This window comes from Saccopteryx bilineata, chromosome 1 (assembly GCF_036850765.1).
Source record: "Saccopteryx bilineata isolate mSacBil1 chromosome 1, mSacBil1_pri_phased_curated, whole genome shotgun sequence".
Classification (NCBI taxonomy): domain Eukaryota; kingdom Metazoa; phylum Chordata; class Mammalia; order Chiroptera; family Emballonuridae; genus Saccopteryx; species Saccopteryx bilineata.
The window spans coordinates 202,759,111-202,785,594 of record NC_089490.1 but is presented as its reverse complement, the minus strand read 5'-3'; the positions used below and the strand labels follow the sequence as shown (position 1 = coordinate 202,785,594).

Here is a 26,484-nt window from a genome sequence, read left to right as displayed (position 1 = left end):
TTTGTTGATCCACTTAGTCATGCATTCATTGGTTGATTTTTGTGCATGCCTTGACCGGGGATCGAACCCCCAATCTTAGTGTATCAGGACGATGCTCTAACCAACTGAGCTCCCTGGCCAGGACTGAGACATTTCTTTTCAAGAACCTGTGGTCTGTTTCTAGTTCTTACTGCATGGATCTGCTTGTTTTCCTGGGGCCCTTATCTGTCGATCCTATTCTGTTGATACAACAGTTTCTTTCACTACCGTATCTCATTGACCTTCCAGAGTCAGAGCATGGGGAGGCAGGGTCCCTACTAAGACAGTCTAGGTCCATCTATGCGTTACCTTAGAGCACAGAGGGGAGCGGCAACCTGGTGGCAGGGAATAGGCCCCAGATGCAAGATAGAAGGTGAGAAGCACTTATTGTCACTCTGTGTTTTTAGAATTAGGTACTCAATAAGGGGAATCAGATGTTTTAGGGGATTAGAAATTAGATCCCCTTCTCTGGACTTTCTTACTTTTTAGAATTCTCTCCTGGGTTTTTGTTCATGGCCGTTGCGTTCCTGGCTCCGTTGGGGAATGCGTCCACATAAGTCTGGTTGTATTGTTCTCCGTGCTGCTCGCCACACGGACCTCCCAAGTGTTTGCTGGTTGGAGAACAGAAGAATTTAAGTTCGATTCATACATTTTATAAATCGAAATGGTCATCATCAACAGAGTCAGATAAAAGGATGTATGTCATTACGTATTAAACGGAGAGAGAGGCAGCGTGCAGTTTCCTGAATGATCCTCAGTGTTGACAACAGATATTTGCGAAGCCCTTGGTAGTAGGTGGGACACATGGAGGCTGAGCTAGTGGCACTGCTCAGGGAGGGGACCCGTTTCTTCTGTAAGGGGGTTGGGCATACAAGACATGAGAGGAACTTGGGAAGGAAAGCTGTTGTGTTTTCTTTAGATCTAGCAGTCTTTTTTTTGGACCAGATAACATTTTAAAATAGGACATGGAAAGACTAGCTCCCCATTCAGTTGACAAGACGGCATGTTCAACCTACAGCCCCCGCAGGGAAGGCACGAACTGGAAAGTTTGCTGGCATCTTCTGCGACTCATGCCCATGGTGTTGGTGCAGTCGTTTCCATGACAAAAGGCATGGTCTTTCTGGGAGGTCAGGGTGTGCTCAGCCTCAGTGATCTGGGTGCACGTGGGCTCTTGGAAGACTCTCCCAACCCACCTGCTTCCAAGCACAGTGTCCAGGTGGCCCACGTCGCTGTATTAACCTGGAGGTCACGGCAGCTGTGTTCTTGCGCTGGTGCCGGGATCTCATCTCCCTGACACCCGGTTGATACTCCACACAGCAGAGAGGAGGGTCTCTGCGTCAGATTGGGGACTCGGAGGTGGAGGAGCCTCGGCATCCCTGAGCCCAGCCCGCTCCGCCCTGCGGGGTGCCGGGGAGAATTTCCCTCCTAGGGCCTCCTCTCCTCGCAGGCCTTGGAGACCTGCCTTGCGCTCTTGGCTGGAACGGGGTTTTCCGCAGCAGAGGCTGCAAGAATGCTCGTCATTGATTGAGGGATATTTTCACGGGAGTCAAGTCAAATATACACTCCGGTCTTAAGCCTTCTTTGAAAGGTGTTTTACTAATGAGTTTCCCAGTCACATGGAGTGACTGGGGACAGTGACGGTGAATGGCTAGAAGGCTCTGGGCAGCTGCCCCCCCCCCCCCCCCCCCCCCGTCCACATCCCCATCCCGCCCCTATCCCGGGCCCTGCTCCTCCTCCCCTGCAGCCTCTCTCCTTGCTCTAGCACATACTACTTGCTGCTCTGTTCTCTGTTCTGGAGCTGCCTGAATTGTGTGATTTCTGTAAATGACTGTGACGTCCTTAATCCAGAGGAAAGTGCTGGGAGCACAAACAGCCCCGCGAGCTGACACCACCCCCCGGTTCAGGGCATGGCCAAGCAGGCAGACCGAGCTGGTGGCGCTTCCTCCACGGACACTGCCCTGGAGAGGAGACTCAGGCTCTCTTGCAGCCCTCCGGGAGTCTAGGAAGCGTTTGGAAAGGACCGGAAGGGTGGCCGGGAAGAGGCTGCAGCAGATGATCACCAGGGCGTGGTGGCTGCGTGCTGCAGGGCAGCCTCTCCTCTCTTGTCAACATTGACCTGAGCTGCTTCTGACTTGAGGGTGTTCCTGCCAGGTGCATAGCCAAAAGCGGCCACATTTCTATCGCAGGCTGTGTGTGTGTCCCAGGGTTTAAAGCTCTGCTCCGGGCTGGTGCTAACGGCAGCCCTGGGAGCTGGGCATGTGTGCTGCAGTGGTGGGCAGACCCCTGTTCCCTGCTCCGCCCAGCCTTGTCAACAGGCTGCTCCACACCGCATGCGCCTTGCACAGTCCCTGTAGGCCTTAGAGCCTGTTACCAACCCCCCCCCCCGCCCCCATGTTTGGTGCAAGGACGTCCATGGTTCTGTGAATGCTGAAGTCCCTTCCTCTGAGACAGACCTGAGGATTGATGTGTATATAGCACTGAAGTGTAAAAGCCTCAGGAGCTGTTCTTCAGTGAAAGCATTTGCCAGCTTCTAGCGGTGGCCAGCCCTGACCAGAGGTCAGAATCTGACCATCTGTTCTGTCCCGGGCATGCCTCCCTCTTGGGCCTGTCTGCCACTGTGTCTGCAGGCAGACGACAGAGCACTCACCCCCCCCCCCCCCCCCCCGCGCCTGGCCTCCCACCTCCAGCTCCACGGTGGCGCTCAGGACATTTTCTCCCAAGTGGCAGGGGTTCCTGCCCCAGGGGCCGAAGGGCCTGTTTATCCAGTAATGCTGCAAGAAATAGAAATGTTCAGGGATCACAGGTTCTGGGGCCATCAGAACGGTTCTGGGAGTTGTTTGCTACGAGAACACATAACAGTCTGTCGGCATTCTGCCATCTGCAGCACACACACACAAAAAATCTTTTTGTCTTGTCTTTGCATAACCCCCTTCTGCCACCTAATTCCTTAACACGGCAGCAGACAGGTAGCCAGGGTGACATTTGTGCCTCGTTCTTCTCTCCTCTGCCCTCCTGCCCTCGCCTTCGGGCAGAAGCATCTGAGGCTGCAGATGGAGAACCGACCAAGTTGAGACCATAGAATGAGCCTCTGAGTAGCTGAGAATTTGATGCCATCAATAAAGAAAAGAAAAGAAAAAAAGAATGTTCAAATGATGATTCTTCTTAGAATAATTTCATACGTTTCCCCTGTGATTATTGGAGTAAAATCATTAAAATTTAGTATTAACTGAAGAGTCCCATTAGATTTGAAGTGGTGAACACACAATACAGTGTACAGATGGTGTGCTGTAGACTCGGGTACCTGAAACCCGTGTACTTTTGTTAACCAGTGTCACCCCAATAAATTCAATAAAAAGGGGGAAAAAAAGATTTGCATGTAGAGTTGTATTTTATTCCACATTCCTGGATAGGAGCAGGCTCGCAGGGAGTCGACAGTGAGTTGCGGAATGAAAGAAAGCTCCACACCACGGAGGCTGGTTATTAGGTCGGTGGGCTCTTCTGCCCCGTGGCTCCTCAGTGTCTCTGTTTCCAGGTCGCCACAGAGACTGAAGTCACCGCAGGAATGTTGTGGAAAGGAATCTACCTTCTTTTTTTTTTTTTTTTTTTTTTTTTGTATTTTTCTGAAGCTGGAAACAGGGAGGCAGTCAGACAGACTCCTGCATGCACCCAACCGGGATCCACCCAGCACGCCCACCAGGGGGTGATGCTCTGCCCATCTGGGGCATCGCTCTGTTGCGACCAGAGCCACTCCAGCACCTGGGGCAGAGGCCACGGAGCCATCCTCAGCACCCGGGCCATCTTTTGCTCCAGTGGAGCCTCAGCTGTAGGAGGGGAAGAGAGAGGCAGAGAGGAAGGAGAGGGGGAGGGGTGGAGAAGCAGATGGGTGCCTCTCCTGTGTGCCCCGGCCGGGAATCGAACCTGGGACTTCCTCACGCCAGGCTGACGCTCTACCACTGAGCCAACCGGCCAGGGCCAGGAATCTACCTTCTTTAAATGACTTAGCTTGTATTTTTTTTTCCTCTCGACTATTTTAAATTCTGTGTCTCTCAAGGCACATATCTCAAATGCTAATTACTAAACTAGGTGAGATTTTGAACCAGTTGGCTGACATTTTGTAATTTAGAAAACAAACGTTGAGGCCATTGTAGATTCAGATGCCATGCTGAGGAATCTTACGGAGAACTCCCTCCCACCTTTCCTTGAGTTGTCACCTTGTGCAGTGCCGTGTAATACTGTGGCATTTTATCACCGCCAGGGTGTGGGCAGCGACACGGCACGGTCACCGGGATCGCTCAGGTCCCTGCACTCATTCCCTCAGCCCCACCCCTGGCAGCCACCCATCCGGTCTCCATTTCTGTAATTCCGTGGCCAACTTCTCTCTAGAATCGTTTGTCCAGCAGTTGGCCCCTGGGAAGAAAAGGCTGTTTAACATTTGTGGGGAGGCTGATGACTTCTGCAGGCGAGAGTTGGTAGTGAATTTCACAGACGCATATGCTCAGTGTTGCTTTGTGGCGACCACGCAGGGTCCCGAAATCCAGACTAAGTGTCAGTGTGGCAGCCATTCTTGCCAGAAAATGCCCTTGCCAAAAGTGGATGGAGTCCTCCCTGCCCCCTGAATGATACAACCGCCATGAAGCGGACAAGCCATGCCCGGGGTCACAGAGTGTTTCTGGCCTCTGCCTGACATAGTAGTCCGGTTCTGTCTGCAGCCTCTGGTGGTGGTGGAAAGGGTGAGGAAAGGTGTTTTCTCCACCTGTCCCCCTGCTGTGACTGCAACTGAGCCTTGGGCCTGTGAGCTCTCTCCGCTGTCCCTCTGTGGTGCTCCCCTGGCTGCGCGCAGCTCTGCTCTGACCCTGTGGTGCCCCTGGAGCATCTGGAATGTCACAAAATGCCCAGCTATCTTTCCCTCCTCCTTGCTCTCAGCCTAATTTAATTATCTGATGCCACCACAGAAGTAGAAGCCACTGCCGATCTTAAACAAGCAGCTGTGCTATCAGAAGGGTCAGAAATGGCCCTGGCCGGTTGGCTCAGTGGTAGAGCATTGGCCTGGTGTGCGAAAGTCCTGGGTTCGATTCCCAGCCAGGGCACACAGGAGAGGCGCCCATCTGCTTCTCCACCCCTCCCCCTCTCCTTCCTCTCTGTCTCTCTCTTCCCCTCCCGCAGCTGAGGCTCCATTGGAGCAAAAGATGGCCCGGGCGCTGGGGATGGCTCCTTGGCCTCTGCCCCAGGCGCTAGAGTGGCTCTGGTCACGACAGAGCGATGCCCGGGAGGGGCAGAGCATCACCCCCAGGTGGGCGTGCCGGGTGGATCCTGGTCGGGCGCATGCAGGAGTCTGTCTGACTGCCTCCCCGTTTCCAGCTTTAGAAAAATACAAAAAAAAAAAAAAAAAAAAAAGAAGGGTCAGGAATCACCTACTGTCCACCTGTTCGGACTGTCACACTTCTTCCCTGCAGCTCTGCCAGCCCACACACTTGCATTCTGGTACTTGGAGTATGGAATCCAGAAGAGGAGACACTGGTGGACATTGATTTGTGTAGGTTTTTATGGGCTGGAATTGCTGGTAACATCTCTGTCTTTGGCATACATCAACTATACATTTTCTTTTTTTGTATTTTTTATATTTTTCTGAAGTGAGAAGGAGGGGGGGGCAGACAGACAGACTTCCGCATGCGCCCGACCAGGATCCACTCGGCTTGCCCACCGGGGGGCAATGTTCTGCCCATCTGGGCCGTTGTTCCATTGTAGCGGGAGCCATTCTAGCGCTTGAGGCAGAGGCCATGGAGCCATCCTCAGCGCCTGGGCCAACTTTGATCCAATGGAGCCTTGGCTGCAGGAGGGGAAGAGAGAGACAGAGAGGAAGGAGAAGGGGAAGGGTGGAGAAGCAGAATGGCACTTCTCCTGTGTGCCCTGGTCGGGAATTGAACCCAGGACTTCCACATGCCGGGCCAACGCTCTACCACTGAGCCAACTGGCCAGGACCTACATTTTCTTCTTTTTTATTGCAGAAATTAAATGGTATGGCTTAGAAGTATAATGCTCATGCGAGAAATTTGGCATTTCAGACATATTCTATTACATTTATTTATATTTGAACTATTTTAAACATTTTTGTCATTTACCGTCTTAGGTCTCATAATAAAAACAAGTTCTCCTTTAAGGAGATGAGAACTGATACACAGGAAGAGTTAGTGGATTCCTAAAGCCATGTCCTGATCTAGTTATAATGGTGGAATCCGTAGATTTCTGAGGTCGTTCCCCCTCCCTCCCCATACCTGCCTTTCTTCCTCCCCTCCCCTCCCCTCCCCTCCCCTCCCCTCCCCTCTCCCCTCCCCTCCCCCCTCTCCCTTCCCCTCCCCTCCCTCCCCTCTCCTCCCTTCCCCTCCCCTCTCCTCCCCTCCCCTCTCCTCTCCGCCCCTCCCCCTCCCTCTCCCTCCCCTCCCCTCCCCTCCCCTCCCCTCCCCTCCCCTCCCCTCCCCTCTCCTCCCCTCCCCTCCTTTCCTTCTTTCCTTCCATTTTTCTTTCCCATTCTGTCTAGCGTTCACCTTCTTTGAAAACAGGTCTTGCAGAGGTTTTAATGAAATATATCTGTGTCTAATGTCCTTACCTATAAACTTTAGCTGGTTTTGATGCGAAGAGAATGGACTTCTGTTTGTGGATTCTTGGATGAGACACAAAGGACATGATAAACAATGAGCGTTTAATGCAAAGGAAGACTGTTGGTCATAGTTGTGTTTTGTTCGCAAAAGGGAAGAAGGGGAATACGTGTCAGCCGCTGATCTTTGGTATTACCTGATCATTGCCTCCAGCACTCCATATATATTTGGAGATGTGCAGTGTCTCATTTTCATCAAGCGTGTTTGTGTTGTTACCTAGGCTCCTTTGTCAGTTCTCTGTGCATTCAGGTGCCTGGTCCAGCATTGGATGATTCCTGATAGGAGAAAAGAAACCCATGGGTCAGGCTTTGGAATTTAGTTATCCGGTTACTTAGCAATTTCAGTTCTAAGGAGACTAATAAACCCCACTCAAGTTCTTTTTTATTTTAATTTAAAAAACATAATTCTATTGGAAAGCTAACACACTCAGTTTTAAATGAAAAGTTATTGTGAATGAGTAAGAAATTAAAATGTGTGCCGTGTTCTGAGGTAAGTACCAGTCTCTCTCATCAGTAGGTCATCCGAGTGAACCTTGAAATGCAGTGTGGGGCAGCTGCGTGCTGACTGCCTTCGGGCACTAAATTTAGAGTTCCTGTTTGCTTCAGCTTCAAATTACTTCAATGGGAAATAACGTTAGTGCTGGCCCACATAATGTACACCACACCGTTGTCACCAAGACGTTATAGCTGTTGGTTACGGTTGTATTTCTAGCTCCTACCATAGTTCTTGATGCAAACGAGGCAACCGATACCATTTTGTTGAATAATAAATAAGAAACACAAGATAGTAAGTTGAGAAATTGCATAAGGTATGCGTCCTCTTTGCAGTAAAAAGCACTTCCCTCCAGAATAGTGAAGCTTAACTTATTTGCTATTGGTAAGGAGTCAGCCTTGCTATGGTAAGACGTTCTATGCAGCCTAAATGACATATTTTTAAGAGATGCCCCAGCCATGTTACATAGGTCACACTGGCCCTGTCCTTGATATTCTTATGTCCTCGATCAAGTACAAGGTTCCCTAACAAATGATGTAATCCCTTGATTCTCAAAACAAAGCAATAGAAAAGAAGCAGGGAGCGTAGAGGGCCAACACATTTGCTGACTGTTGTGTACTCAAGCGTTTATGTGTGCAGAGCAGTCCGGTCCCCTTGGATCTTCACTGCAGCCTTGTCACAGTTACTGTCCCTTGTGCAGGCGAGGAGGCATGGGCTCAGTCAGGAGGAGCTGAAGCCCGGGTTTGAGTCCAGTTCTGCCTGATCCCAAGATCTGTGCCCTCGGCGCCTTGGTTTTTGAGTACTATAGTCTGCTTTCTGATTTTTTGTTTCTTTGTTTTTCAGTTCAGCTTCTTGAAGAAGTTGTTTGCATTCACTGTTCCCAAATTCTCACTGTGGTTAAAAGTCCTGTGAATGTGACTTGTGTGACCTGACTTCTTTCGTACCATTTGACACACGGTCATTGCTTGGTTTTTCCTCTGTCCTGTTTTTTTTTTTTTTTGGCCTCTGACCACCTTCTTGGGGTTTCATTAAATTTATAGACTCTTCAGAGCAGAAGGAGTGACACAGTAGCTACATTGAGTCTTTCCATTTGTAAGCATGCGTAGTTCCCCTTTGAATTCTTTTAAAAATTACTTCCATTGCTTAATCAGGCGGTGGCGCAGTAGATAGAGCATAGAACTGGGATGCGGAAGGATCCAGGTTCGAGACCCCAAGGTCGCCAGCTTGAGCGCGGGCTCATCTGGTCTGAGCAAAAAGCTCACCGGCTTGGACCCAAGGTCGCTGGCTCCAGCAAGGGGTTACTCAGTCTGCTGAAGGCCCACGGTCAAGGCACATATGAGAAAGCAGTCAATGAACAACTAAGAAGTTGCAACACGCAACGCGAAACTAATGATTGATGCTTCTCATCTCTCTCCGTTCCTGTCTGTCAGTCCCTGTCTATCTCTGCCTCTGTAAAAAAAAAAAAAAAAAAAAAAAATGACTTCCATTAAAGTTTTATAACTTTCACCTTAAAAGTGCCTTTAGTTGTTACCCGCAATGATATCTTATTAAAATGTAATTACACGTTCTAACAGTTTGTTTTGGGTTATAGGAACTCAGTTTAATACACAGGGTGGGACAAAAGTTGGTTTGCAGTTGTGAGCACGCAAAACACAGTTTATTCTTGTCTTATTACTTATTAATTATTGTATCCCATACGAACAACTGTAACCTACTCTTGCCCACCCTTTATCCTTATATCAAGCAACCTTGCTGGATTACTTCCAGTAGTTCATTTGTGCTTTATTTTGATTTTTAAAAAACTTTTTACTTAAGAATAATCTTAGACCCTGGCTGGTTGGCTCAGTGGTAGAATGTTGGCCCAGCATGTGGATATCCCAGATTTGATTCCCAGTCAGGGCACACAGGAGAAATGACCATCTGCTTCTCCACTCCCTCTCCCTCTCCCTTTTCTTTCTCTCTGTCTCTCTCTTCTCCTCCTGTAGCCATGGCTCAGTTGGAGCAAAGTTGGCCCCGGGAGCTGAGGATGGCTCCATGGCCCCACCTCAGGTGCTAAAATAGCTTGGTTGCTGAGCAACAGAGCAATAGCCTCAGATGGGTAGACTATTACCTCCTAGTGGGCTTTCCAGGTGCATCCCAGTCCAGTGCATGTGGGAGTCTGTCTGTGTCTCCCCATTTCTCACTTAAGAAAAAAAGGAAAAAAAAGAATAATTTTAGATTTACAGAAGAACTGTAGTGATTTTACAGAGAGTTCCCTTGCCCCTTTCACCCAGCTTTCCCTAAGGTTAGCTTCTTATATAACTGGCACTTTGTGTTTTTTAAATAATTTTTTTTTTTTTTGTATTTTTCTGAAGCTGGAAACGGGGAGAAACAGACTCCCGCATGCGCCCGACCAGGACCCACCCGGCACGCCCACCAGGGGGTGACGCTCTGCCCATCAGGGGGCGATGCTCTGCCCCTCCGGGGAGTGGCTCTGCTGCGACCAGAGCCACTCCAGCGCCTGGGGCAGAGGCAGAGGAGCCATCCCCAGAGCCCGGGCCATCTTTGCTCCAATGGAGCCCTGCTGCTGGAGGGGAAGAGAGAGACAGAGAGGAAGGAGAGGGGTAGGGGTGGAGAAGCAGATGGGCGCTTCTCCTGTGTGCCCTGGCCGGGAATCAAACCTGGGACTTCTGCACGCCAGGCCGACACTCTACCACTGAGCCAACTGGCCAGGGCCATAACTGGCACTTTGTTTTGGCACTTTGCTCAAAACTTTTTTTTAAAAAAACTGATACTGGTATATTACTGTTAACTACATACTTTATTTGGATTTCACCACTTTTTCCACTAATGTCTCTTTTCTATTCCAGGATCCAATCCAGAATATTACGTTGCATTTAGTCTCTTGATTTTTAATGTAGAAAATTGTACCATCTGCAGAGAATAACAATTCTGTTGGTTGGTTTCCAAATATGTGTGTGTGTGCGTGTGCGCGCATGTGCGCCTCCTCACAGCTCTTAGGTGTGTACACACATGCCTTCCTGCATTTGCATGGACTGCCCACTCTCATCTAGGTTCTCAACTGTCATGTAAAGGTTGGTTCTCCCAGGATTCTGTCCTTTGCCCTTGAACCTTCAGCCATTGTGTATATCTGGGTTAGGTGCAGCCTGTGCACCCATGGCAGCCAGTTTGCTATGACCAACAATGTTTTCTTTCTAACAGTTTGGGGTTTTTTTTTCTTTTGTTTTTTTTAGCTCTAGATTCCCATCTTTCAGAAATCTCTATCTGGACTTTATGCAGATTTTCACTGTGTCTTTCTGAAACCATCTCATTGTCTTCTCTGGCCAACTTGTGAACTTCCCATCTCAATAATGTCTCAGTTATAAGACAGAGAGAAACCTGGACTCATTCTGTATCTCTCCCCCTGTTCATTCCTCTCTCCCCTCCTTCCTCCCTCTTCCCCATCTCCTCTTTCCTCCCCTCTCCTCCCCACTGTTCCCTTTATAGCCGTTCCTGTTGTTTCCTTCATTTCTCACTAGTTTCTCACCTTCCCTCCCTCCCAGCTGTTTCCCTACACACTTTCATCTTCCCCTCCCTTCTCACATCCAACTCCCTGACGTGTTGTCAGAGCCTCATGATGTCCCTGCACCCTCTTGCAGCCTCGTGTTGTGCCCGCCATACCTGAGGACTGCTGACCCTGATGGCACCCTGGCTCCAGGGCTGTGCTGGCTTCCTCCTCTGGAAGTTATGCACAGAAGAACGGGCCTGTGTTGTGGTTGTTTTTGCTCTCTTTTCCTGACAATCTCCTGTGGATTCCTTCACTCTCCCATCAAGAGTCTCCGCTCCTAGGAGACCATTGATCTCCCAGGCTGGGTTAGGTTACCTTCTGAGTGCTCGTAGGGAACTAGTACACTTCTCCTGTGGCACTTACAGTATTGAGCCTGTTTAGTTATTTACTTGTGTGCCATCTCTCGCCTCCTCAACCATACTGGATGTCCTTCAGGGTCAAAGATAGGCCACATTTTCCTATTGTAAGCATAGTACCTGGCACATAGCTGCTACTAGTACATGTGTATTGAATAAATGAATGAATGAATGTATTCATAGTCCCTGGCTTGACTGTTTCCAAAAACCATATATCTGTATATATTTAACTAGGGACAAACCTCTCTAATTGTCAGCTTCCTTATTTATAAATGAGAAGGGTGCCCTGGACGATGTCTGAAGTCCTTTTCAGCCCCTCCAAACTGGTACTTACAACTTTAAGATTTGTCATCCTTGCGCACATTTAGAAGGAAACCGTGCATATTCTGAAGGATATTCAAAAGAAAAAAGGAGTTCCAGAAAATCTTGAGCCATCCATGGTGGTAACGTTGAAATGATAACTTGGCTTTCTGGTTATACTGTGTGACTGAATGTGCCATGTGCCAGTGATCTGAACGTTTGCGTGGTTTCCTTATGGTGATCAGAGTGTCTTTTGCTTTGTGTTCGTGTCTAAATCATTTTAGAGAGACTGTAAATTCTCCTTTGCTGGGCAGTTGTTTCTCATGGATATTGTAGATGGGATTTAAGATGTCACTCTGTCACGGTGGGACTAGTGGACCACTATGGTCTTGTCTCATGATGAGATTATTCAGTTGTGGTTTTACAGCTTTTGTTTTTATGCTGCAAGAGGAAAAAAATATTTACTTTTAAGCTTGGATAATACTCTGTTTATTTTTTTTATGTTCATGTCTTATTGGACTTAATATCAACATGAGAAAGCCACAAGAAGTCTATATTTATCAAGATTGTTGATTTTTGTACATGTATAAACCAAAGACAGTGGGTGGGCTTCAGCTTGCTGAAATAATCTGCATTAAATCTTTGTCTGAGGCCCAATTTAGAACAGTTTTGGTTTACTCTCTCTTCCTCTTCTTCTTTTAATAAATGTAAAATATGCTGTAGATACAGAAAGCCACATAAAACAAATTTGTACTTTAACAAATTTATTACTAGGTGAATGTTCTTGTAACCATTGCTCAGGTCAGAAAACAACCTTTGCGAGAACCCCTGAAGCCCCTGTGTTCCGATGATCACAGCCCCTGCCTCCCAAAGTGTGCAGGTTTGTATTTTAATCGTTTCTTCGCATTTAAAAAAATTTTTTTTCTGAAGTTAGAAGCAGGGAGGCAGTCAGACAGACTCCCGCATGTGCCCGACTGGATCCACCTGGCATGCCCACCAGCGGGCAATGCTCTGCCCATCTGGGGCATTGCTCCGTTGCGGATGGAGCCATTCTAGCACCTGAGGTGGAGGCCATGGAGCCATCCTCAGCACCCAGGCCAACTTTGCTCCAGTGGACCCTTGACTGCAGGAGGGGAAGAGAGAGACAGAGAAGCAGATGGGCACTTCTCCTGTGTGCCCTGGCCAGCAATCAAACCCAGGACTTCCACATGCCGGGCCAACGCTCTACCGCTGAGCCAACCGGCCAGGGCCTTTTTGCATTTCTTAACAGTTGCATCATACTGATAGGCATCCTTAAGTATTTTACTTGCATTTTGCCTTTCAAGATATGTGAGTCTTAACTCTCTTTAGTCTCAGGTCCTCCATCCATCCTTTTTCTCCCTTGCAATTGAAGATGGATTACTCAACCTATAGAGTTTATGGGGCGAGATTTTGCTGATGGCTCCGCCTGCCTAGGTCCTGGCTATGTAGACAAGTGTGGCTGTTTCGTGTTTCCACCTGGGATGATACTCTCCCTGGAACACCATTCCCCTGTGTCTCCTTACCCTGGACCTTGCTCATGAGATTATCTCCTACTTGACCTTCAGAACTTAGCCAAGACCTCATCCCACCTAGAAAGACTTTCCATCCGATCACTGGTGTGTCCTTTTCTGTCATTTCAGGGCACCTGGATATCACTCTAGCATGACACCGAGGAAGTGGCTGCAGTTGTTTCTCTCGCCGTTTTTCCCAGGCTGAGCTGCTTTCATTCACCTGGGACACAGGATACTAGACACTCCTGTGGGCCCAGCATGGTGCCAGCACACGGGCCCCAGAAGTGGATGGCTCAGCTGACGGGCCAGAGGGGGACAGGCAGAGAGGGTGGAAACCTTCTGAGTGGAGAACGCAGGCGGCAGGAGAGTGTAGAGGCAAGGGCTCCCATCCTAAACCGAGGGGTGGGAGCAGAAGGGGCTGACCACAGAAGGTTTTCCAGAGTGTGCCTCAGAAAGGGTGCATTATACCGCCCACAGGAATGTTCTCCTTTGTAATCATTTATTGAGCACTTTTTAGGTTGAGCAGGCGTGTTATTAATATGGAGAAAATATCTTTCTCTCTTTGGACAACTATGGCAGATACCTGTCTATCATTCAAAAGCTTGATCAAAATAAAGGAGGGGCTGGTTTTTTTGTTTGTTTGTTTTTGTTTTTTTCCCCTGAAGCTGGAAACAGGAAGAGACGGTCAGACAGACTCCCGCATGCGCCCAACCGGGATCCACCCGGCACGCCCACCATGGGGCGATGCTCTGCCCACCAAGGGGCGTTGCTCTGCCCATCCTGGGCGTCGCCATGTTGTGACCAGAGCCACTCTAGCGCCTGAGGCAGAGGCCACAGAGCCATCCCCAGCGCCCGGGCCATCTTTGCTCCAATGGAGCCTTGGCTGCGGGAGGGGAAGAGAGAGACAGAGAGGAAAGCGCGGCGGAGGGGTGGAGAAGCAAATAGGTGCTTCTCCTGTGTGCCCTGGCCAGGAATCGAACCCAGGTCCTCCGCACGCTAGGCCGACGCTCTACCGCTGAGCCAACCTGCCAGGGCAGGAGGGGCTGGTTTTGACAGAGGGTGACCAGCAAGGCTGCGACATTTACCTGAGTGTAAACATATAAGTGGTTACTGTTTCCAGAAACTGGCTGAGAGGAGCAGCTTTCCTGGTCGGGCAGAGGAGGGAAGGGATCCTTTGAATGGTTCAGAAGACTTGGTGATTATGTCATCCTCCATTTTGCAGAACAGCTTTGCTAGCTTGTCTGTTCATTGTTTCATTTCCTGAGATGGGGAGATTTTACAATGCACTCTTTATGTGGAAATATAGTATAATTTCTTCCATTAACTATTTCGAAGTACTTAATACTTGAAACTACTTCTTTAAGAAGACCTCATCCCACCTTGTCTCTCTTACTCTCTGTGCCTTGAATCTCTGGCGTTTGCCTTTGCTGTGTCCTAAGTCCAGTGGCTTTGCTTACTAGAGTCTTCCAAATCTCAAGTATGACTAGTTTAGTGTATTTTTCCTGCCCATGAAGCTGGTCCAACATGGACCAGTGACAAGTCGAAAGTTGACTTGAACGTCAATGGACTTAATGTCACTGGACTGGACGGTGCCGTGTCCTTGGAATCCTGGCTGAGACTTCACATTGCGTCGCCCTGCAGAATATATCTGGACTCTCTCTGGAACATGAGCATGTTTTCATAGGCCCGGTATGGACTGAACGTTTGTGTCACCTCCAAATTCATACATTGAAATTCTAGTCCCCAGTGTGATGGTTTTAGAAAGTGGGAGCTGTTGGAGCTGGTGAGGTCCTGTGTAGGGGGCCTTTGTGACTGAGGTCTATGTCCTCACGGAAGAGACCCGTCCATCCCCCCTAGCCCCATCCGCTGTGTGGGGACACGGAGAGAGGGCAGCTGTTTGTGAACTAGGAAGAGGGTCCTCACCAGAGCCCGAATCTAATGGGGCCTTGACCTTGGATTCCTCAGTCTCCAGAACAGTGAGAAATGAATGTTTGTTGTTAAGTTACCTGGTCAATGGTATTTTTTTTGTAGCAGCTTGAATGGTCTAAGATAATACATTGCTACCTGGAATGGTCTAAGATAGTGGTCCCCAACTTTTTTTGGGCCACGGACCAGTTTAATGTCAGAAAATATTTTCACGGACTGGCCTTTAGGGTGGGACGGATAAATGTATCACGTGACCGAGACAAGCATCAAGAGTGAGTCTTAGATGGATGTAACAGAGGGAATCTGGTCATTTTTAAAAAATAAAACATTGTTCAGACTTAAATATAAATAAAATGGAAATAATATAAGTTATTTATTCTTTCTCTGCAGACCAGTACCAAACGGCCCATGGACCGGTATTGGTCTGCGGCCCGGGGGTTGGAGGCCACTGGTCTAAGATGATACATTGCTACCTGGAATGGTCTAAGACAATACATTGCTACCTAAACTTAACACCAATTGCCCTGTAATCTTCCTTTGGTTACTTTCTGTTCTTATATAACCCCAAAAACATTTTGTTAGAGAAAGTTTCAGATATATGTACAAAAACAGAGGGGCCAGCACAATGAACCCCCACAGCCCATCACCTGTCAGCGGTTGCTGTCACATGGCCAACCTTGTTTCATCTATACTCCCCTGGCTCTTTCTCCCCTCCCAAGCACTGGACTGTTTTGAGATATACGCTAGACATCTTACTGTTGGACCAAATCTCGTAAGAATGATTACACAGCGCATGACATAAGTGATATGTATGTAGCAATACATATTAGACGTGTGATTAATATCTCTCTCTAAAAGATCATCACAATTCCAATCTCAGGCCAAAGTTTTATTTTATTACTTAATTAATTTATTTATTTGAGTGAGAGAGAGGGAAGAGATAGATGAGAAGCATCAACTTGCAGCTGCCTCACTTTAGATGTTCACTGATTGCTTCTCAGATGTGCCTTGACTGGAGAGGGGGGCACAAGCAGAGCCAGTGACCCTGCGCTCAAGCGGGCAAGCCTGCACTCAAGCCAGTGACCTCGGGGTTTTGAACCTGGAACCTCAGCATCCCAGGTTGATGCTGTACCCACTGAGCCACCATTGGTCAGGTATCATGCCTAAAAAAATGTTAAGTTCCCTTAGAAGCATAAAATATCCAGTTAGTGTTAAAATTTCTCCAGTGGTCTCATAACATTATTTTACAGTTGTTTTATGTTAATCAGGACCCAAATGAGGTGTACACATTGATCTTGATTGATACGCCTCTTATGTCCCCTTTAATTCAGAAATTTCCTGTTCCTCTTGGAATTCGTGAATGTTATTCTTGTAGTCATGTTTAATGTGGCAGACACTTGGTATTTTATTGTAGGTTATTTTAAAATTCTGACAATGCTAACATTGTCCGTTTGCCTGGATATTTGTATCTAAAGTGCTTTTCTTGTAAACAACATACTTGTTTCGTAAATTTATTTGGCTTGGAGTCTGGTTTTTTTTTTTTTAGGGTTTTTTTTTTTATGTAACCTCTGTTAGGCAAGTACATTTTGGGGAATGCTGTTCTAGGCAGAAGAATGAAAATTAGAAATTTGCAGGAAGAGTGAAATAGACAATATTAACTTTATTTTCATTGAGTTAGTTAGATAGTTGTGTGGCATTATCATTATACTTCTGTGATATCTGTTGTTTTCCTATAATCTGCTAAAAATCAATAATGCAGTGTAACAGACCTCCCTCTTCAGAGCCTCATGGTCTAAAAATCTTTTTCCACACTGTATGAGCAAATTAAGTGTAAGCATTTTGTTTCCCCACTAGATAGATACTTGCAAAAGAAAGAAAAAGCTCTCCATCACAATCTCTCCATAAAGAAAGGTGACACATTGTATTGTGTTAAAGGGAACCTAGAAGTAAGACGTGTTGAAATTCAAGGAAATACAAACCGAAAGATAGTAGTGAGCGATTGGATTGCATTTTATTTATGGGGAATTGGTTAAAAATAACCTTTAGAGAGTTTAAACTTGGGCTGTGGCATGGAAGTTCTCACGAGTGGTTTATATTTTTATGTCCCCTTCAAATATGTGCACTTAAAAATAAATATTAAGGAGTTACCCAGCCAAGTGCAGGCTAATTGCACATAAAAGGGGGAAAAAAGCGCACTTCATTCTGTCACTCTGCTCCACTTACTGACCCTGGAGTGAGAAGGGGGTTCAGGGCATTCCCCTCTAGTGGACCTGTGTCTCCCCCTCATAGGATTTGATTGACATCCTTTCCTGCCCCCCCTACCCCCCACACCCCTGCCAGCCTTCTAGAGTGGACTATGAACGTGCCCTTTCTCTCTGATGCTAAAAAGTCACTTTTCCCCATTCATTCTAGTCAAACTGCAACTTCAAGCCGAAGAGCGCGGGGTCGTGTCCATCAAAGGAGTGTGTGCGAACCGCTACCTCGCCATGAAGGAGGACGGCCGGCTCCTGGCTTCGGTGAGTACAGCTCTCCGGTGCTGCGGCTTTCCTAGTCAGCTTTTACGCTGTGCGTGTCCTGCCGTTGGTATTGATGAATCTTTATTAAGAGCTTTACAAGTATTCTGCCATCTGATATCTGCCCTCAACTGGTACAATGCGGAGAGTGGCACGTTCTCTGCTTCATGGGTATAAAACCTGAAGTTCTGAGGGGTGATGAAGTAACTCTGAAAACCCAACTTGGGCGGAGGCGGGGGGGGGGGGGCAGCCGGGACCCCAGGGCGACATGAGCTCTCTCCCACTGGGTGTCACTGCCTTCTCCGCTGAGCTGTTCATCGGCATGAAGGTCAGCGGATTGGATGGAGACACTTGAGTGTCAGTGTGACGTTTCTTCTTCCTTGTTTGGCACGCAGACCTGTGCTGTGTGGGACACTATCCAAGAAGGCAGGCTCTCGCCCGGGGCAGGGATGCTGGCGCCGCCACCGCCTGCAAGCTGTGGGTTCCGGGGCTGACCATTCCGAGTTCGTCTCCTTTCCCTGGGAGCAAAGACACTCATGAGCCTATCTCGTAGTTTTTGTGAAGGTTCATTTCTTCAGTTAGATCATTTTTATCACGTGCCAAAAGCAGGTTTTAGTATAATTATATGTATCAGGCCCTAAATTGTTACTTCCCAGAGGACAGATTTGAGGCAACCGAGAAGGGTAGAGCTGGTTCTAGCAAGCAAGGACAAGGCTGGTGGTGGTGTGGCCAAGGGGCTAGCCTCTGGGGCGGGCTCGATTTAGGAGAGCAGCGGAGGGGAAAGTCAGAGCTGACCCCAGGTTTCCGGTTCGGGCAAGAAGGTAGATGAGAAAGGAGAAAGGGGAGCAGGGAGAGTTCTGGGGACAGGGAAGGCAGGTTTAGATGTATACCTAGCTAGGTTGAGTGACCAGAGAGAGACTCTGGTGAGGATGTTACTGCATAGTTGGAAGTGTGGCCCCGGAACTGAGAGGAGAGGTCTGTGTTGACTCTGGCTTCGGTGCCATTAGCATCGAAGTGGTGGTTCAATCAGGGGAATGGATCAAGTTCCTAGGTGAAAAACAGCTCTCAAAGGTTGACTACTTAGGACTTTCACTTCTTCCACTGTTCTTTTTTCTTTTTTTCCTACCAGTCTGGTGTTGACTCAAGAGGTGATGTAATACTGTGGGGCTCCACCAAAAAAAATTTTAAATATAAATATTTCCAGGACAGTGAATCAATAGGTGATTTTGGATGAGGAAGAGGGGCTGACCCCTACCCGTCCCATCTCCGGATGGAGCAGATCACACACGGTGTGAATCACTGTTCCGTCGTAGTGTTGGGCTGGCTACCGTCAGACAGTGAAGGTGGTGGTGGGAAGGAGGAAGCGTCATAACTAACTACGGATGGTTTGTAATGTCCAGCCTGTCTGACCTCTGTCTTAATCTGGCTCTGTGAATGATTTGAGAGCATTACTCTGCGGTTTTTCACTCGTGGAGGTTCAGATCCAGTAACCTGGCAGTGGTGGCGGCCCTGTGGGTTATTTATCTCGAGAACATAACCTGGAGCGCAGGCATATCTGTGATGATAAAAAGCTCCAGAGTTGTCCAAAGGGATGAAAACAGAGCTACGTGTTTCCCCATGTATAAGATGCACCTTAATTTGGGGGCCTGAAATCTGAAAAATATGTATTACATAAAGTTATTGAACTCAAGTTTAATTCACCATAAAATTCACACAACTCCTCAACAAGCGCGAAGAAGCAAGAAATGCAAGTAAAATATCTACAACCACTGTGAAAGATGCACCCAGTTTTTAGACCCCAAATTTTTTGAAAAAAGGTGCATCTTATTATACATGGGGAAATACGATACTCTGCTTTAAAGTGCATTTCTGAGACTACCGAGGCCCTTCATAGGGCACCTGCATTTAAGACAATGGACCTGAAAACAGAACTGTCTCCTCATTCTTACCGAATTCTCTACAAGTTTGAATTCAGAGAAGTCTGACCTCTTCTCTTGGTAAATAGGCATTAAGCTCCTCAAACTGTTGATTCTGTACCATCAGAAGCATCAAGTTCTCCGAAACTGTTTTCTCCTTTCTTCCTTAGCTAAGCGGGACTTTCCACAGGATTAAGGTCCTGGCACTTCATTTCGTCTGAGATGTGTTTCTGTCTCCTTGGATGTGTGTTCTTCTTCCCCTTCAAGTGGATGCAATAAAAGTGCATTGAGCAATGCTCAGAAACGCACTACACTTTTCTGTAGCAACAGAGCTACAGCCTGAGCCACATGAATGAGAAACCAAGGGTGTATCCGTTTCCTCTGAGGAGTGGCATCGGCCAGGACCCAGCGGTCCCAGCTTCCTGGCAGGTTCACAGTTCATCTCTAACCTGGCTACTCCGTGCAGGGGGCCTGCTGCCATCAGCAGCAGTGCTGTCTGTCTCCTTCCCCTCAGTCTGGGTGGGCTGTGTCACTCTTCAGAGGAGAAAGGAAACACACAGCGCGGAACCATGGCGTGCTTTTGGTGGGGTCAGTAAGTGGCATATTTCTCTCTGAACCGGCCGCAGAGATGTTGAGCTGTTGACAACAGCAACTGTTGGTCTAGGTCCAGTTGTGACTAGGAGCCATCAGCTGGGGGCACGGAGGCTCCTCCTGACCTGGGAAAACCACTGTTAGGAAGTTGCCTTTGCAGAAGGCATGCTTCTTCCCAGATCTCCGCCTCCCTGCCCATCTGGGCTGCTGCTTTAGGGCTCTTACCTGGGCTCATCAGCAAAACCTGGTGTGGGATTCCTGCGGTGATGTGTAAAACCTGGTGTGGGATTCCTACGGTGATGTGTAAAACCTGGTTTTCCCTCAGAAAGAGAGCACACTGGGTACATTAAACATTTTGGTTTCTAAGTCATGTCAGATAGATTCCTACCAGTTGAGTGCATTAAAAAAGCACTTAAGTTATGTACCTTTTTATTTTTTTTTCCTCCAACACCTTCACATATTAATGGTATGAATTAATTCAGGCTACGTATTTCTCACTGTTTGAAGACATTTCTTAAGGGTCTCCCCTCAAACCCCTCTAAAGCTAGAAAATATCCAAGTTCAAAGAGTAACTATATTTAACTGGCAAAGCCTATATTTGGAGGCAAATGTGGAGTAGTTCTTTAATACACAACAGACTCCTTATTCCATTCCATAGCAGGATAAATTCTGTTGCCACAAGCAACAGAAGTCCAGAACAAATATTAGGATTTATGATTTCTTAAGTGTTCACAAAATTGTAGTAGATTTTTCAAAAAATTTCATACAGTAAGGTAATTGTAATTTTAAGTTGAAATCACCAAACCACCTCAATGTTAGCATTGAAATGAAAAAAAATCTTCCCAGTCTTCATTTGCTAGAAAGTTCCATATTGTTTTATATAAAATGCTATAGACTGTGATAACCAAACAAAATATTTCAGTAAGTATTAGAGTGTGTGTAAACTGTGTTGATCCATAATAGTGAAATATGAAAAATTATTTATATTTTCTGAGAACATGTATTTAATTACTGTTAAAGTAAAATACTTTCTTACCTATAAAATAACTTTCTCAGTTGAGGGGCCTTTACTATGAAACCTACGTGCAAAGTAAAGTAGGAAAACTAGATTTTTGAGGGCTCTGTTACCCCCGTTACCCGGACTGGCAATCTATGCTGACCAAAGAAAAATGCAATACTTAAAGAGAAATGTATATCATTTTTAAGAGAGAAAATACAATTAAATACAGAGTCACTGCCTAATAAGAATTATTGCTTCTTTTAGAAACAAAATTTTATAAAATGTTATAAAACACACACACACACACACACACACATATATACATACACACATATATTTCTTTTTTACAAGACTAAGGTCAAATTTCCTTTTAACTTTTCACAATTAGTGTGTTCGAGTTTGTTCTGAAGGTCTACGTTGATACATCACATCTGTTTTTAATTCTCGGAAGTGGTGTAAGCAGAAGTGTTTTTGGACTCATGTTGAGCAAAGTCCCTCATAAGCCAAAACTGCAAAATCAAAGTACTGTAAAAGAATAAACAATCCAAAAAACAGCGCGGGAAAGTGGCCATAAGGTTCAAATCTAATGTTTAGCAGCAGGAGGGAGCTGTGGGGTCCATGGCACAAGGCAGGGGTAGGGGGGCGGGGGGGGGGCAACTCTGGAGTTCTTGCCCCCACGTCCCCAGTTTCTTACTGGATTCCCTGGGGGGAGTCACTGTACACAGGCCCCACTTAGGGGATGTGGAGTTATGCTTCTTCTCCTTGGGGGAAGTCTACATCAATTATTTGGAATTCTCTTATGTGAGAAGTGTGTCTCTTCTCCACTTATTTATTTATTGTCATTTATATCAGTATATCCTTATGGTTATTTATTTTATACTTTGGGTTATAACCCAATTCTGGATTCTCTAGTTTGTTGTTCAAATAGTTTCAGCTTTTTCAGTTGGCTTCTATGTCCCTTTGATATATCCCCATCCGTGTGGGATTTTGTGTGTTTGTTTTTAAGCTCTTCCTTATTTGTGTGGCCTTCGAGGTGCTCTGGGCTCACCTTGTGTATTGCCTATTCCAGCCCAGAATGAGCCATTTCTCGAAGGAGCCTGGGTTCCTTCTGTGGGAAGATGGTGTTAGGAGCCAAGATCCGGATGCTGGGTGTGCTTATTGCTCCTGAGGTGCGTTTCCTTCTGGGCCCTTTCACCTGGCAGAGCAAGGAGCACAGGCATCTATGTTCACTGGGGGTGTACACACATCTGTACATAGATGAAGCTAAGTGTGAGGACATATGGGTGCAACCAGCTCTAAGCCACCGGTCTCATGCCAATCATTTTAGCTGCCCCCTCTTGCTGGTCAGTTCCGTCCCACGGTGAGAAACCCGGTTCCTACCATCTCCATGGATGAGTTTTTCAGTGTGTTAATCCATCACATCACTTTACTTTCTTTTGGAAATTTCAAAGTAATTTAAATCTCTAGGGGAAAAAAACAGACTATTTAAAATGTTGATTGTTTTTTCAAACTCTCTTTGATTCTTCTCTACTCAGCTAGCTTCCCTACAAGGGGTCCAGTTCCCAACTCCATCTTCAAAATTGTTAGCACTGTTGTTGTCCCCACCAGCACATGGCCACTGCCCTTTATATAGGACCCTGAGCTAGGCTGGTCCATGTGGATAGCCGTCAGAGAAGTCTTGAGGTGTGCCCCACCATGAACACCTGATGGGTTTATATTAGTCCCAGATATCTGTACCCACAATCCTTTTTTAGATTCCATGCCTTTTATAATTGAGAATAATGCTTATTGGAGTTGTAACTTATACTTTCTGGCATTCCATATTAATTAGTGCTTTTTTTTTTAAGTGGGAAGAGGGGAGATGGAGAGAGTCCTGCATGTGCCCCAACCAGGATCCACCTGGCAACTCCTGTCTGGGGCTGATGCTAGAGTCAACCAAGCTATCCTCAGTGCCTGGGGCTGACACTTGAACCAGTCGAGCCACTGGCTGCAAGAAGGGAAGCAAGAGAGAGAAGGGAGAGAGGGAGGGGAAGAAAAGCAGGTGGTTGCTTCTCTTGTATGCTCTGATTGGGGATTGAATCCAGGATGTCCACACGTCAGGCCATTGCTCTATCCACTGGGCCAACTGGGCAGGGCCTAATTGGTACTTTTCAACTTGCAATTCTGTGGTTATTTGCATAAGCAAGAGGGAAAGATTGTTAAGTGATGTGCTCACTAAATTCTCATTATCTCTGTTAGGATGTCTAATATTCATCTCAGACTCGGCATGCTTGAAACTGAATTCCTGACCTTGCTTGATGAGTAGCGTCTCATAGCCTTCCCCATCTAGCCTGGTGAGAGGTCATCATTCCGGAACAGAAGCGTCAGTGCCATCACCATCCCTCTGCCTCCCTCACACCGCACACTCAGTCTGCCAGGAAACCCTACTGACTCTACCTTCTAAACATATCCATGTGCAGACAGCTCCTTATTGCCCCTTTGGCCACCACTGTGGTCTGAGTCTCCACTCCTGCTGCCCGGGATACTGAGCTCGCCTCTGATTAGTGTGCTGCATCTGCCTTTGCCCCACCGTGGTCTTGGCAGCCAGAGTAACCCTGGAAAAGTGTCAGGTCATGCCACTGTGCTGCTCACAAGCCTACAGTGGTTTTTCATTTTCTCAGCATATTGACAACAGCTTCTAGCTCTGTCATTTCTTCTCTGACCTCATTCCCGACTCCCTGCCCCTCTCCTCCCCTCCCTTATCTGCATGCACCCTGGTCCCCTGGCAGCCCCTCACACTGTGGACCTGGTCCTGCTGGGGGGCGTGGGCACTGGCTGCCCTTGCCCCTGCTTGGAATGCTCTGCTCCCTGTCTGGATGGTTAACTCCTTCGCCTCCAAGAATTTGCTCAACTGTCACTATCTCAGTGGAACCTCCTGTGACTGTGCTACGTAGGATTGCAGCCCATTGCTTCCCACCTGCTTGCTTTCCCTCGTCCCACGGGACCTGCTCTGTTCCAGTGCACACGCACCGTGTGTCACGTGTCTCCACCTGCGAGGGCTGTTGTGGCACAAAGGCATGGCCCTCATTCACTTTTTGTTCACTGACCAATCCCAGTGCAGGGTGGAGAGAAACAGGTGACATGGATGAATGTACTATTTGAACTGTGTGCTTTCTGTATCATAAAAATTATTAATTAAGCTGAAATAAAGGAAAATTTAATCTGATGAAAAGGTGTGAGATAGGTACGTGGGCCAGAGATGCCCACACGCTGAAAGGTGTTCATGGGAGGATGCAGTTCTAGTTTCCTTGTTTGTTCATGAGTCCAGGAGGATGCCGCAGATTATGGTGAGGTTTATATGAAATGATGTGCAGGAAAGCAGTTGGTAGCTGTGGATTAAGGGACTTCCCAGCTCATGACCCACATAAAATAAGGCCTCGAAGCAAGGTGCACATTGTCACAGGCCCTTAGGAGTGACTTATCCACTTCCTCTGAGATATCATTCTCCAGAGACCCCCTGTTCTCTGCAGTTTGAAATGGTGAGCAGTTCAACCCTAGGAATAGGAGAAAAGCTCCGTAACCATGCCTGTAAAGGTTAATGGAAGTTGTATGGCCTCACTTTTTAACAGAAACGTTGAGGTCACAGTCACCTGAAGATGATGTGTAAACCGAGAATGGACAGAGTTGAAATTGTGCTCACAGGGCTCTGTCAAACGCCGGCTTTTCCTGAGAGCCGGCTCTTGCCCTACGACCCACTTGAACAAATAACGCAGCTTGTTTTCAAGCTCATGGCAGTTGTTTAGTAAACTCCTGCGTCTGGACATCTGGCACAGAGCAGGCTCTCCTTTCTGCCGCCCCCCGCGCTGTTTTCGTAAAGGTGCGTGTAACCCCGGTGGAAACAGTTTGTGGGTTCCATGATGCAGTGTCCGCTTAATCCCTGGTAATGTTCCTTTTCTCTGAAATAGCAGGAACTGGCAGAGAAGGCAGATATCATTGGCATGGCACCCATTCTTGTAGGCCAAGCCTTGTAAGGAGTGCCAACTCTCAAGGTGGGGTGCCCGGAAAGCTGGCAGAATACCAGAAGAGAGCATTTCAGGGTCCTGACCAGGCCTGGGGGGTGGGGTAAGTGCGTCGGGTGCCCCTCAATAACAGCCTTTTGTTTTTCAGCTTGATGATTGCTGTGACTTTTCCTTTCACTCTTTACTCCTCTCACTTCCTGATCTCAGACCTAGGAGAGCGGAAGAGGAAGCTGTGTATCAGTGGCATTGACAAACAACCCAGGGGCTCAGGTTTGCTTCCGTCAGCACAGGAAGCGTAAACACACTGCACCAGAGGTAGAGGGCGGGTGTGGGCCATGGAATGTCCACACCATTCGTGTTCCGTGGTTCCTACAGGACAATCCTGGGCACCACCGAGCTGGCCCGTCTCTGGAGGACTCCCTGTGGTTTATTTGCATCGGAAAGACTAAAGTGGCTTCATTCATTTGTTGCAAAAAGAAATGGGAGAATTAGATGTTTGTAGTTCAGTTTTAAAAAGTTTGGTTAGCAGCCGTCACAACCCAAAGCCAAGTAAACAGGCAGTAGAACTCCCAGCCCTGGAGGCCGTGACAGGACCTGCTTCCATAGGCTCGCGTGGGCCGCCTGGGACAAGCGTCCGCTGGTGGGTTTCACAGAACCTTCCTTTTCATTTCCGTTATTATACCAGCTCTTTTCATTGTTTTGCTTCTTGATTCATGGTTTTTTCCCCACTGACAGTCTGTGCCATGGCTTAGTTTATCTTGGAACCAAAGAATCTGGGAAAAGATTCAAGCCTTTTGAATGTGGGTTTTTCCAATCCAGAAGTTTCCTCGATTTGAGTGTGGAGACAGAAGCGGTAATTGTGAGGTGCTCATAAATGCAAAAGCCTGGGCTTGTGTACACGCTGTATTGTGTGGGGATGTCAAAGTGTAACATTCTATGCCTTTCTCTAGGAGTTGATCCATCTTTCTACAATTGTAACATAAAAAGTATAATTTTTCCTCTCTCCTCTTAAAGTGAATAAATCATTTGTTGACACTCCCCACCCCCAACAGAGGTTAATACACATCATCAGTACTACCCTGTGAAGTTGTTTTGGACATTTACCTGGAATTATGTGGCGGCCTATTAGACTTGATTACTTGGAATAGTATTTCTAGGTCTATTTGTTTAGCTAGCTGTTCTCTCCCCTGATAAATAGTTGGATTGAAATCAAAAGGCCGAGTCACTTCCCTCCTACAAGAAACTGCCAGAAATCAGTATGTTCTACATCCCTTAGTCCTCATTCTTAAGTGTTTTGAGAATGGTAATCATATCTAATGTCCCAATAGTTTGCAGCATTGTAGACATTTGCTATTTTCTGTACAATAAACTATTTTTTATGCCTTAGAAATAATAGTAGCTACTAGAAGAAATAGTGTGATGTAAAGAACTAGTTCTGTTTCTGTAAGAATTAACAAAGGCCTGGTCCTTGTCCTTGGGCAGTTCTCATTAGCTGTCCAGCACTGTCTCATGGGGACCCTGACACGGTCAATGTGGCCCCGTCGGTAACCTGCCTCCAGATGGGCACAAGTGTGGCCGGCCGGGTCATGGATACCCAATCAGAAGCCATTGCTCTGCGTTTCCCCAGGTGCAGTGTGGTTCT

General features: G+C 47.2%; 1 protein-coding gene and 1 non-coding gene across 2 annotated transcripts in view; both read left to right on the top strand.

Annotated features, from left to right (window-relative positions):
- FGF2 (fibroblast growth factor 2) overlaps positions 1-26,484 on the top strand; it is a 42,273-nt gene that overhangs the window by 15,048 nt on the left and 741 nt on the right. Inside the window, exon 2 of the mRNA XM_066233711.1 lies at positions 17,237-17,340. Coding sequence (XP_066089808.1) covers positions 17,237-17,340 — 104 coding nt within the window. The remainder of the gene's footprint in view (positions 1-17,236; positions 17,341-26,484) is intronic.
- Positions 5,030-5,105, top strand: TRNAT-GGU (transfer RNA threonine (anticodon GGU)). The gene has a single exon. It is a non-coding gene; the product is annotated as a tRNA-Thr (tRNA).